Genomic DNA, 13,165 nt, shown 5'->3' on the forward strand with positions numbered 1-13,165 from the left:
GCAATTTCTGTTTAAGAGCTTATTATTCCTACAACGAAAGCTGTCAAAAGTTGGTGTTCTAAGTAGAGTTGTACAAAAACGTATCTTTTTGGTGTTGTATAGACTGTCAACAAAACTTAATCCGACAGTGCGAAGGCAGTTCTAACAATGATATTGTGGGGACTCCATGTACTTTTACCTCAGATGGACGACATTATAAATAAGGTACCGTAGTATTATAGATTTTTGAGATCGATAATAATTGTACCTGTGAGTTTTCAGTTTCCTGGTTACTTTGGGCGAACACACACACACACACACACACTCACACACACACACACACACACAACACACACTCACACACACACACACACACACACACACACACACACACACACACACACACACACACACACACACACACACACACACACACACACACACACAACACACAAACACACACAAATTATCTTATAGTCGAGAGTTAGAAAGGGTTAGTCTATTATTTTTGTATGTTTTAAAATGGTAAGCGGACAGGGCAGGCCTGGAAGTCGTAGTTCGATTTACAGGGTTCTTTATACGGGGAGTTGTCACACTCATACAGTAGTACTCAACGGTTATTTCAAGATTTAACTATAGGTTTATGTTTTGTGTCATTAAACTACAATCATTTTTAAAGAAAAGAAGGTTAGGAATAACTCTGTGTTTCCGATGTGTATCCAATACGTTAAGAAATTATGGAAATACTTCAAGCCTTTAATATTTTAAATACTTAACTTACATAACTCTTCTTACATTTTTTTGATTTTCCTTTTTTCATAGGATCCTTTGTTCTATTGTATATTAATGGTTTTGTCGTTAGCTCTTATAATATAACATTAGCCTGCGTTTTATGAATGATGCGTTTCTATATAGGATGTTTTCAAAGTTGGGGTTTTAAGCCTAGATTTAATGTTAAGAAAATGAATTATTTGCTTTGTAGGTAATCCTTTTAAGTAATTTGTTGCCACTACTCAAACGAGAAAAGTTATACGTAAATTAATAGCTGTATAATTTCAGAAAACAATTTAAGGAAAGTATAGCGCAGAATGGTGCAGACGTTCCCGATTCATCAGCACAATACTCTATTATTCAGTTACATTATTCGTGTGATACTATTTGGAGTTTGTTTTAAAATCGATCATCATTAATTAGTTCTGAGTTTAATTTTTACGCATAATTTATGGAATGAGGTTTGGTGTGAGTAATGTTTTGTTAATATTTACTCCTTTATCGTATTGTTATACGAATGCAGTGGAAATAGAAACATTAATGCACAGCTGTGTCGATCCTGGATCACGAGTTCACGGATTTCATTGAAGACTTTCCACCCCGCTGAAACGTAAAATAACCGACCTCATCAAAAATAGATGTGGACTTACAGTAGCCTACTACAATTGTTTTTAAATGTTATATTCAAAAATCTAACTTTTAAATATAAAAAATTAAATTTTGCCCCACGTTCACAGAATACGCAACACAGTAGTAACAGACCTGCTTTGTGTGGCTGTTGTTGTAATTTGTAAATTACCTAACAAGTTCGGAGTTCTGCCACTCAAAATGAAGGTTACCGAACATATTGACGTTTGATCTAACATGGAATCTTAAATAGTTTGATCTTAAATCGGCTGAATAATCTCAAAATTATATAAATATATATATATATATATATATATATATATAAATTTTGGGATTATTAAATATATATATATATATATATATATATATATATATATATATAAATAGATTTTAAATTACGTATTGCGCAGATCATTATACAGTTATAACATAAATTCTTTAAGTCAATTAAAATATACAACCAGTGTATTTATTCTAACGAATTTTGTATTTGTTGTGTTATTACGAAGTTTTAAGGAGAGAAACGAGGAGAGCTTAAATGTTAATTTCATGTTTTATTCCAATTGACTTGTACTTGTACTTATAAGATGTATACTAATAAACATAAGCCTTCAGTGATATATTTATCGTAGTATTAGTGCAGGGAGCATAATTAATTTTTTTTTCTTTAGGGCCTCAAAACGCCTTCCCAGCTTATTTTGATATGTCATGTAATTTATTATTATTCATGTAATTTTCTTACTAATTTAATAATTCATTTATTTGAGATTTAAAGCCTGTGAATAATTAACTATTGACAGGTCTTAATTAACTAATTTAATTGAGTATGTATGTTACGACTATAAGCCAAGTGGTTTTTCTGATACCTAATTTTCTTGCGTATGAAAAACTCCTGTTTCACAAAAAAAGTTGAAAAACAGATTTTTTTCTGAGATAAGGGATCTAGCAACTACGTAGTCCCGACTCGAAGTTCATGCTCAAGGTTTGCAAGATGTTGTGATATGTGACCTCTGCCCATCTCGTGAAATGCACTGGGCGTTCACGTGGAGGCCACGGCCACTGCATTTCTGCGCAATTCAATCGTCCGGGTGAGATAGATCAGTCATTGATTGACGCAAACTGATTCCCCTGTCAGCCAAAGACAGATCTCTGTTTTTCTTGTTGTGACAGTTATCCAAAACTGCGATGACTTCCATCTCCATACTGACAATATTAAGATTTCTTCGTCGATCATCACAGCTGCTTACCATTTGATTCTGGAATCAGCCACTGATATTGGACCATCACCCAGTTGTCCCTTAATCTCAGCCACACGGCTGTTCTCACTTTTACACCTAAGACTTACCCTCTTTATGTAGGCAAAGAATTTTGAGCTGTACGTTCAACGTTCAAGAAAACTGTTCAATGTTTTTGTTCATAAGTTGCTCTGAAATATAGACAAAACATATGATGTGTTGGTCGTTGGGGTTTTCAACGATAACGAGTTTGTTTCAAGTTTTACATAATCTTAGTCCGGAACTACATTTAGTACGGCGTAGAAGTCAGTACACAGATGAATCAATCGAGACATTATCGGGGAAACTTCTTTTGTGGATGGCCTGTAGTTGATTGGAGTAGTTTGTGACAGTTGTCGCGTTTCCTTCCTAATCTCCTATCTCCTAATCAGGTGTGTTCGTATTGTAGATGTATGGGTAGTTGCCACTCACTTTCAAGAATATTGATATTCTTCAACAGGGCAAGTATTAAGTTTAGAAATCTGCTAGCTACTAAGTCGAATTATTGTAACTATTTATTCAACTTGCACAAAAGTTCTTTTTTATAATTCTGATCTAACAAGACATTTTTACTAAAGAAATGTGACAAATTACGAAAATTTGCACTGTATGGGAGCAAGAAGTTGCTCTGGGCCTTGTATTTTTATAGCGATTTGTTATTAGCTGGCGTGATATGATTCAACTGAAGACGCCAGTAAATACGGAAATAAAGATTGTACTGTACAAGATGATAACATTCACTATTAACTTAGCTAATAATGTTTTATCCATTATTAATATCGTATGATTTTACTTATACTAGTGTTATGGTGTAAATGTTGAGTTTAGCTCCAGGTCACCTTCTTCTTAGTTCAGCGTCTGAAATCCGACACTGTCGCAGACTTGCAAACTTAATTGTCCACCTGAAGAAACAATGAGAATACTTCTTCATATAAAGTACACTGTATTTTTTAGTCTTGGTGTCACTGATGTCGAAACGATGCAAAACGTTCGTTCTGAGCTTCTTTATTCTTCGCCTACTTTTTGGATCTCTTCAGACAAAAATGGCTCCAGATTCCAGGTGTCAAGTCTGCGACAGCGTCAGATTTCAGACGCTGCACTAAGAGGAATGTGAACTGGAACTAAAAATGTTTACATCGAATCAATCCTTCCGACCAAAGCTACCTTTTGTGTAGTGTTGTTAGTTGAAGATGCTCTTATCCCTGTTAGAAGATGCTCTTATCCCTGTTAGAAGATGCTCTTATCCTCAGATATCTGCATCTCAGATAACGAATAACAAGGGCACATTAGAAACCCGTCAATGATTAACAATTTAGTTTTCACGTTTCAAGTAGCTGCCTACAAAACAAATACGCCGATCAGTAATAAAGCGACATTTGGATACTCAGTATCGCTTCGCTGGCAGTATGTCATATCTCGTACAGGAGATGGCTCCTGTGAGTTATGGAACTGCTGTACGTGATTCGGACTGGGTTTTATCTTTTGTTTTTTGGATTGTGGCACAGGAACAGTTGCTCGACACAGAAGAATGACAAAGTAAGCACAATAATGAGGTGACGATTTGTGTGCTAATATCCACAGGATAACACTCTACACCATAATCTTGTCATAACATTAAGAACACATGATAAACCACCGGAAAATAGGGTACCTGTGTTAATGACAAAGTAAGCACAATAATGAGGTGACGATTTGTGTGCTAATATCCACAGGATAACACTCTATACCATAATCTTGTCATAACACTAAGAACACATGATAAACCACCGGAAAATAGGGTACCTGTGTTTAGTCATTAGTATAATGTGAAGGTGGTCAAACATATAGTCCAAAAATACATTGATGTATCAATAATTGTATATCGAGTTAAGAAGCCCCATTGAGTGTTACAGTCGTGATTATTTATTTCTGCTTATACCCGTACATGGTTCTATATTGAAGAATATGCAGATTTTGTTACTAAGCAAGCACACTGGTGTGCGAAGAATACGTTTTCCTTCGCCCTTTTACAGTTTTCATTGTCATAAAACGAGAAGAGCAGCTGAGAGTAGCGGTCGCCGAAGACCGTGAAAGGGTGAATAATTCATCTGTTCGTCTCATAGTTTGCTCCATTATAAAGTTATTTATTTTTTTCAATTCTCTAAAGAAACAGTTGTTCTTGTTATGGTGAACAACCCATTTCAATCGGGGGCACCTAGCTGAAGATGACTAAGATACTTGTTGTATCTGGTCTGATGCTGTGTGAGGGGGAAATGGGAAGGAGATACAATGTGACGCGGAACCACGAACCATTGTTAAGTCAAGGTCACTAACCTGTCGCACTCCGACCAGAAACAATAGCTTTTCTTTACCGTTTTGTACGCCGGAAGAGAAAACGTTATCCCGCCATCAGTATAGCTGTATTTGAAATCCTATTAAGGTTTATTATTCGAAATTCATACAGTGCTAATGAACAAGTCTCATGGATCCAGAGCCCGGGTGCCAGCCACAGGCCAAATAAATGACAGGTTGTCCTTATGACGGGCGTAAATGACGTGTAAATGTAATCTCGAACGTGTTTTACGTGAATTTACTCGTAGTTTAGACCACATCGTCTGCAGCCTCGCTATCGTGTCTGGTCATATTCGTGGCACAAAATCGTCCTCCCGAACTGTACTGAAATGCTTGCAGAGGTGTAATGCAAAATTAAGGGACAGAACAGTTAAAATTTCTTTATTCCAATTAATATCCCATGACCATGGTGCTCAAGTTATTCTGCCGGATACTTTTTTATGTACAGTATTATAACACGTTTTATAGTAATAAGTTACACTTGAGGAAAATAGGGTGAATGTAAAGTACAAAAAGATATGAGGACGAATTTAACACATTCCTCGTAGTACCCGCGTCTATGGAGATGTATCTTTCTCCACCTGTTTTGTCTGCTTAGGAGGATAGATTTTGTTCCTAAGCGGTGGACATAACGAAAACCATAACTACTTTATATATCATCAACCGTAACACAATATACTCCTTAGTTAATTATAACGGTTTGCAATTAGAAGACAATGAGTAATCTTTTATCTAATTTTTTAATCTAGAAATAAAAATTGCAACACATGTAAAAACTACTGTGTCGGTAAATTTATTTGATTAGAGATAATTTTTCTTTTTCACTTAAGGAAACTATTAAAACTTTGTTGTCGTTCTCAAATCGGTATAAATCTCCTAATTTATTAAGATGGGAGGTTGCGGTGCGAAGGTGTAAAGGAAAAACCTAATTGACATTGTTTCACACCTTGTTCTGCAGTTCAATACTATCACTATAACAATGTTTTATTTGTCTCATATGAAATGGTGTAAGTGCGCTTCGTGCCTCCATCGCATATGGTACACGTGCAGAAGCACTGCTCGCTGAGTTAGCACTGTGAAAGTGCTGGATCGCTGATTCTCTGGTTCGTTGCTGGCTATGCCTCGCGGGCGAAGTTCCATCTGCTGCTGAGTCTACTGCTGTTAATGCCAATTTTTCAGCCTGAATAATGTCAATGATGTAACATTATGCACGGTTTACGTGTGTTGTTGGATTATCTATTTTTTTCAAGTGCTATTTAAAGAACAGTTGAAAAGTGTTTATATACTGAAAACTGTTCAGAGTGAATGTTGTGGCTTAATGTTAGTACGATTATAAGACGTCAAAAAAGTAAGGTATTATGCTCAGATGGTGCTCTACTCTCATATTAAAGTTCCAAATTATATGTTTTTAATTAGAAATAATGCTAATAGTATTATGATACTGAAAATTTTGTAAATATTTTATGTTGCCAAGTAATATTGCAGTACAACTTTTGCTACAATATAGTCTGTCTTATGATTCACTAACATAAAATGCAGGTTAATGGCCAGATTAAATTTAATTATAAGCCAGTATTTGGAATTTATAGCGAGTTGAAAGTTTACCAATCAATATTTATGAAATACAACAAACCAAATTGTATTTTTTGGACCTACCTGTATGTAACTAACAGGAAATTATGCTAAGAAAAAACGTATTATTTTATAAACTATCATTAACTTATTAATCAGCAATGTAATATATCTTTTGAAATTGACACTATATAGTTCGTAAATCTTCCTTTTGTAATTTTATTCAACATTCTTCTAATTCCATGTGTATTATAAAAAATACGAATATATAAGCTCTCAACGCTCTAAAGGGGACACACTTAGCTTAGAAGTTTCAAATATCGCTGGATAGAAATGAAAATATGTACTTCTTCGATTTTGGACAGCTACCAAAATTCGATGGCGTAAATTTGAACTATCCAACCAGGTATTTGTACAGTTTCCAGAGAGTGATCATGAATGTGGCACTACTATACAATAGTGGACTTGGCTATCGGTGACAGTCCATTACTGCCGTACTACGTACTGTATGGGATAATGTACCCATCGTTGAGTTTAATAACGGGGTACGGGTAGAAAAATGAATCCTCTCGGTTTTTATGTTACGGCGGCGCGAAGATCGAAATCACAGTCTGCACCACACGAGCTTAGGCGTGATTTTAACCGTGGCTGGTAATGCCGAAGTGTATCCAGCCTCCGGGGTCCGGACCAGGCGTGACGGCCACACACGGCTGGTCGCGTCAGTTGACTCTACTGCTAGCTTCCTCTCTCCTTCTTGTTACGATACAAAGAGTCTACACTACACGAGCTTAGGCGTGATTTTTAACCGTGGCTGGTAATGCCGAAGTGTATCCAGCCTCCGGGGTCCGGACCAGGCGTGACGGCCACACACGGCTGGTCGCGTCAGTGGACTCTACTGCTAGCTTCCTCTCTCCTTCTTGTTACGATACAAAGAGTCTACACTTGGGCGTAATTTTAACCGTGGCTGACAACGCCGTTTGTGTCCAGCTTCAGGGGTCCTGAGCCGGGCGTGACGGCCTCACACGGCTGGTCATGTCAGTGGACTCTTCTGCTAGCTTCCTCTCTCCTTGTTATGACACAGAGTGTGTATTACACGAGTTTGGCGTAATATTAGCCGTGGCTAACAACGCCGAGTGTGTCCAGCCTCAGGGGTCCTGAGCCGGGCGTGACGGCCACACACGGCTGGTCACGTCAGTGGACTCTTCTTCTAGCTTCCTCTCTCCTTTTTATGACACAGAGTGTGTATTACACGAGTTTGGCGTAATATTAGCCGTGGCTAACAACGCCGAGTGTGTCCAGCCTCAGGGGTCCTGAGCCGGGCGTGACGGCCACACACGGCTGGTCACGTCAGTGGACTCTTCTGCTAGCTTCCTCTCTCCTTGTTATGACACAGAGTGTGTACTACACGAGCTTGATATATATTTACTACGAATGTCCGATGGACATGGGGACTTGGGTCCAAATTGAAGATGACTGCCTAGGTTTACACACAATCGCAAATTATGACCCTTTACCTGAATGTACTTGTTGATTTTGAGCCCTTACGTGGTAAGTAGCGCCTCTATTGTAGACGCGCAATTGTACGCTAGTAATTCTTCTCATTGGTATATGGTAAACAAAATCACATATCCTAAGAAGAATATTAATTTTTCTTCTCAAGAAGTGTAGGAGTTACTTGCTTAAATATTATAACATGCGTTGTACGGCTATGCGCTCTACGATGAAAACTTATTTAGCATTATTGAGAAAGAAGAACCCAGTTCTCATAAAAAGGTGTAATTTATCATTATCTTATCACTACCACTTACACTTGTGACTCTAAAGTGATTTTTTTAGGTTATTTATATCTTTTATTGCATCGGTATCAAACCAAGCAACCTGTCTCTAGCGGAAACGAGAAGAATATTTTACTACTTATTTATTTTCAATACAAATTTGAAATGGATTTATATTGGCTAAAAGTATGTGGTGACTCTTCAAAAAGGATTTCTTATTTTATACCTGGGTTCAAGCAAAGTGCTCCTTTAGGCCTTACATGTAGCCGACCAGCCTTCCCCGTTATGTGGTCAAGAACTAAACCATTGTTGCGAACAATGCAATAGTCCGCCGCGCTGGCACGATCACGTACTGTGCAGTAAGAACGACAGGCGCTGGGCATGAATGAAAGGGTCGACCTGCAGTGCGTTGCGGTGAGGTAACGGTGACGTAACGCCAGTGACGTCATGAAGTGTGGCGCCTGCTCATGTGGCCGGTTGTAATGTTGTGACGCACGTAACACCTTTCGTAACCGGTTTATTGTGGAAACTTTTATCAGAAACTGTGGGGTTTTCTTTTGTTGTGAGACCGGACGACGATGTTTTAACCGTAATCTTGTACAGAAACCGCTTTCTGCAGGCAACTTGACTTTAGAAAGTAGTATGTTCCTGATAACTGTTCTCCTATTTTAACTAATTGCAATTTTATTTCGATGTGTGCAACTTTATTTAAACAGTTTCACAATTTTGTTATAGATTATTGTTTGAATGGCGTTTGTTTAGTCTAGTTAGTTGTTAGTCTAAACATAAACATGTATTTTAAATAACGATAATCCACAGTATTTTAAGACTTTTACTGTTGGCATAATACTATGCAAGTCATCATATTGAATATTTTATATGGCAAGGTATACATTTTTTGTTGAAGCGTTACTATAACTCGGCCTATAATTGAATCAAATGTTGCTTTTTGGTATATATCGAGGGTTATTTTTGGTGATATTCAATTTCACATAGGTAATTGATTGGTTATGTGAATATTTATGTGTAAACCAATTGTAATTTATACGCTAGGCCTAGTTAGACTAATAAAGATGAACATTTCAAATAAAAGTCATTATGAATTCTTTAGTTGTTAAATGTCCAGTTGTATCCAAATGTATTGTTCACTGTCTGGTATTTTGTTAAGTTTTATATACCGTATCAATAACGTTGTTTTTAACTTGTTTATTATTTTTCATAGATATTATTGATAAGAAATGAGGTATTATTGATAAGTAATGCATCATGTGATATCATTTTTAATTTGTTAAATAATGTGGTTTTTACATGGCGATCAGAAAGTGCATCCGTACTAATTAAAAACATTCCAATAGAAAAACGGAATTTATAGCGTAGTTAACGGAGATAAATTTGGCCTACTGTATTTAAAATGTTGATTAGGTACCTCCAGAAGGGGAGCCCCTAAATCAAACATTTCTAAGTACAACCCCATATTTGTGTTACATCATTAAGAAGGGAATAGAAAACTAAAAGTTTTAGCTCGAATCGGTTTTTGTCTTTATTTATATTTGAAACGTCCAAAATCGAAATTTGAATAGTCACTGTAAAAGATCAATAACTTGTTTAAACTTTGGAAAAGGATAACATTTTCTTCCGAACATTTTTCATAGAAGGCCTAGTAAAGTTAAAAATTTTCCACTCATAGTTTACTGTTTTTGAATTTTTAAAGAATAACTCTAGCATTTTTAAACGCATTAAATTGAAATTTAGACTTTCCAATTCTTGTTTAACGCTATTTGTACATTTTGACTTGAGAGCGCTTCCTTTTTGTGCGCATTCTCTCAGATGGAAAAAAATGGATCACTGAATTTCGTGATCATGGAACATAGGATAGGATTTGCTATTGAGATACATTTTTGTTATAGATGCTACTTTTGTATTCTTAAAAGTCAATCAAACATTAATTTTGTATTTTTCTTTTTGAAGCCCGACAAAAAGGAAACGGAAAAGGAAAAGGTAAGAAGGTCAATCTACCCCCTCCCCACGATGCTGTAGCATGGCCCCTCTTAAGTGATAATTATGCTCGCATGTGTTCATTGTGCTACATTGGTATACGATTGGAGTATTTTGTACTATTCATTCTTATTGTTCTTGTACCCAGGAAAATGTAAGTTAGAAATTTTTTTTATAATTTAGATATTTTTTTGTCCAGGTTGGGAGCTATGGTGATAAGTTTAAATATTCTTGGGATATGGTGAATTTGTTGAAATATACAAAGAATCGTATCTTGCTACAATGTGTCACATTGTCGTGTCTGCTTATGTTTTTATTTAAACATTCTTAGTATGTAAACATTTTCTGTTTATACAGAGTAATTGTGGATAGATGTTTGTCTTTATCGATTGAAATCGAACTTAATGAGGGTTTTTTTAATAATTAAAATTGGCTGCATTGTAGTAGCAGTTTTACAAAACACACGTAAAGACAATACATTTGAACAAAAACAATTAAACAAATAAACACATAACAACATAATAAACCATAATCAAAATACAAAAAAAATAATAAACCATTAATGTTATTAGCTCTTTTAGATTAAAATAATTAAAATTTAATAACTATGCTAATTTTGGTGGAATTAGGTAAGGTATAATTACGTTCCATTTTACAAATCATTCATAACTTAACAAATACTTCCTTCCGTGGCTGTAGTTGTGTTCTATGAAACGTTGTGTGTTATTTCAGTTTTTGGTACTTTGACATCACAATCTAAAAGGTCCATTAATTTGAATAACGTAAAAATATTTTGGCTGTATATTTGGTTTTTCGAAGAGAAAATTTCACGCAATAGAACACTAATACATTTAGCGTTTACACCAAAATATATTTATATATTTTTTCATATATTTACACCAGTAACACATTTTTGTAAACTAATTGAATTATAACTACAGAAAGACGACAAATGAAACAAAATTGGATATACATTAACAAATAATTTGTTGTAATTTATTTATTATTTCTCTATGTTGTGTACTCGTATATGTTTAACTATATACTTTATTGTGTAATTAGTATTATTTAAGGAATTCCTTATTTTTAATGTTTTAGTGGTTTTAAATAGCATTCTGTGTATACGTTATTTTGATTAACTATAGACTTTATTTTTTCCGTTTTGCATCCATGGCATATCAAATTTTGCATCCCTGTAATGCACCCGTTTTAAAAGTATTATTGTTGCATTGTGTACTTTTCAGACCATTAAAATTATTTAATAGCAATTTGTTATTTTTTGTTTCTTAAACCAATACAAATGTATGGTTTTATTGTTAAATGAATTTTTTCAGGCCTTTTTGGGACACATGGTAATAGAAATATTTATTGGTTCGTTTAAAGGGACGTTTTATATTAATGACTTAAAATTAAATAGATTGGTTTATTCTTATGTATTGGCAGATATTTTTATTGTTTTATTTTTAACTAGTTACTGTTCTATATTGCAGACATATTGGGTATGGCTTTTATCTGATCAAAACGAATAATAAAAATTTTTGATTCCAAAACCTAACGCTTTCATTATATGAATCTTGCTGCATATGTTACAGCTAAATCTTTAGGAACTCATTCGTCAACTGAGAGGAATTCTCTTATCAGGACTGTTTCAAGATATTTTCCTAGTTCACAGTTATTTCTTTCGCCATGACTCACTATGACTAATCCTGACTTCATTGATGTAGTCACCGGACGGTAGATACCTTAGTTATGACTTTGTTCAGCTTGTTAAGTTAAGTTGTTACTCTTGTTTGATTTTTCTTTATATCTCGTAGTATTTCGTATCACAATCAAGAATACTTGGATTTGCAATGTTTTTTTCTTATTTTTGTTCAGAAAACGTTTTAGTAACAATGCTTAAAATATTTTAGGGAGAATTTTATGAAATACAATAAGATGGATACGATTTTACAAAAGATTTATGGTGAAAGCTTGCATAAAAGAAAATTATAATTTTAATCTTTATAGGTGATGTTAAGAATTATTTAAAATACTCTAAACACATTTTGCTTTAGCAGAACTTTTGAAGATTTGCTTGGGATTAATAGTGTAGGGAATAATGCACTTATTACTTGTGTACACCTTCCAGACAACTACAAATTTTTATTCATTATTTTTATAAGAGCATTAAATATGTCTACTAACTGATTATTAATATCAATTGGCTTAAGTAATAGAAAGTCTTCTAACTTTTTGCAGAAAAAATATTTTTTTTTCTACAAGTGTAAATAAAATAATATATGTAATGTTTTGTGAGACACATAAAAGGAAAAAAAAATGTTAATCTTGAACCTTGCAAAACTCTAAATTGAATAGGTATAAGTTGTAACTGATTTGATTCGGCTAAGGATAACCGTGTAATAAGTAATCCAAACAGTGACAAAAGAGGCAGGGAATACCCAAAATATGTAAAATCTCACAGTATTTTGATGTAAATGTTATATGCTGGCCTATGTCGCAAAAAATTAATGAAAACAGATTTAGATCGGGTTTCTCATATGTTAATTATCGCACTTTCAAAACCGTGTAAGACTTTATTTTGTTTGTCTTGAACAATGATCACTACATACCGCAAAACAAGTAGCCTACACGTGAGCTACACTCACTGGTGATGTTCTCGGGTCTCGCTGGCAACAGTGTCGAATTCATACTTAGTGATGTATCGGGGTAAGCGTAACCAGTGTGGGAAATAGGTACACGTGAGCTACACTCACTGGTGATGTTCTCGGGTCTCGCTGGCAACAGTGTCGAATTCATACTTAGTAATGTATCGGGGTAAGCGTAACCAGTGTGGGAAATAGG

The 13,165-nt window shown here is 35.0% G+C and overlaps 1 protein-coding gene across 1 annotated transcript in view; it reads left to right on the forward strand.

Annotated features, from left to right (window-relative positions):
- Nucleotides 1-13,165, forward strand: part of LOC124354341 — a 148,686-nt gene that overhangs the window by 60,376 nt on the left and 75,145 nt on the right. Inside the window, 1 exon segment of the mRNA XM_046804715.1 lies at nucleotides 10,298-10,327. Within this exon segment, the coding sequence (XP_046660671.1) occupies nucleotides 10,298-10,327 (30 nt within the window).

The sequence above is a fragment of the Homalodisca vitripennis genome, chromosome 2 (assembly GCF_021130785.1).
Source record: "Homalodisca vitripennis isolate AUS2020 chromosome 2, UT_GWSS_2.1, whole genome shotgun sequence".
In the NCBI taxonomy this organism is placed as follows: domain Eukaryota; kingdom Metazoa; phylum Arthropoda; class Insecta; order Hemiptera; family Cicadellidae; genus Homalodisca; species Homalodisca vitripennis.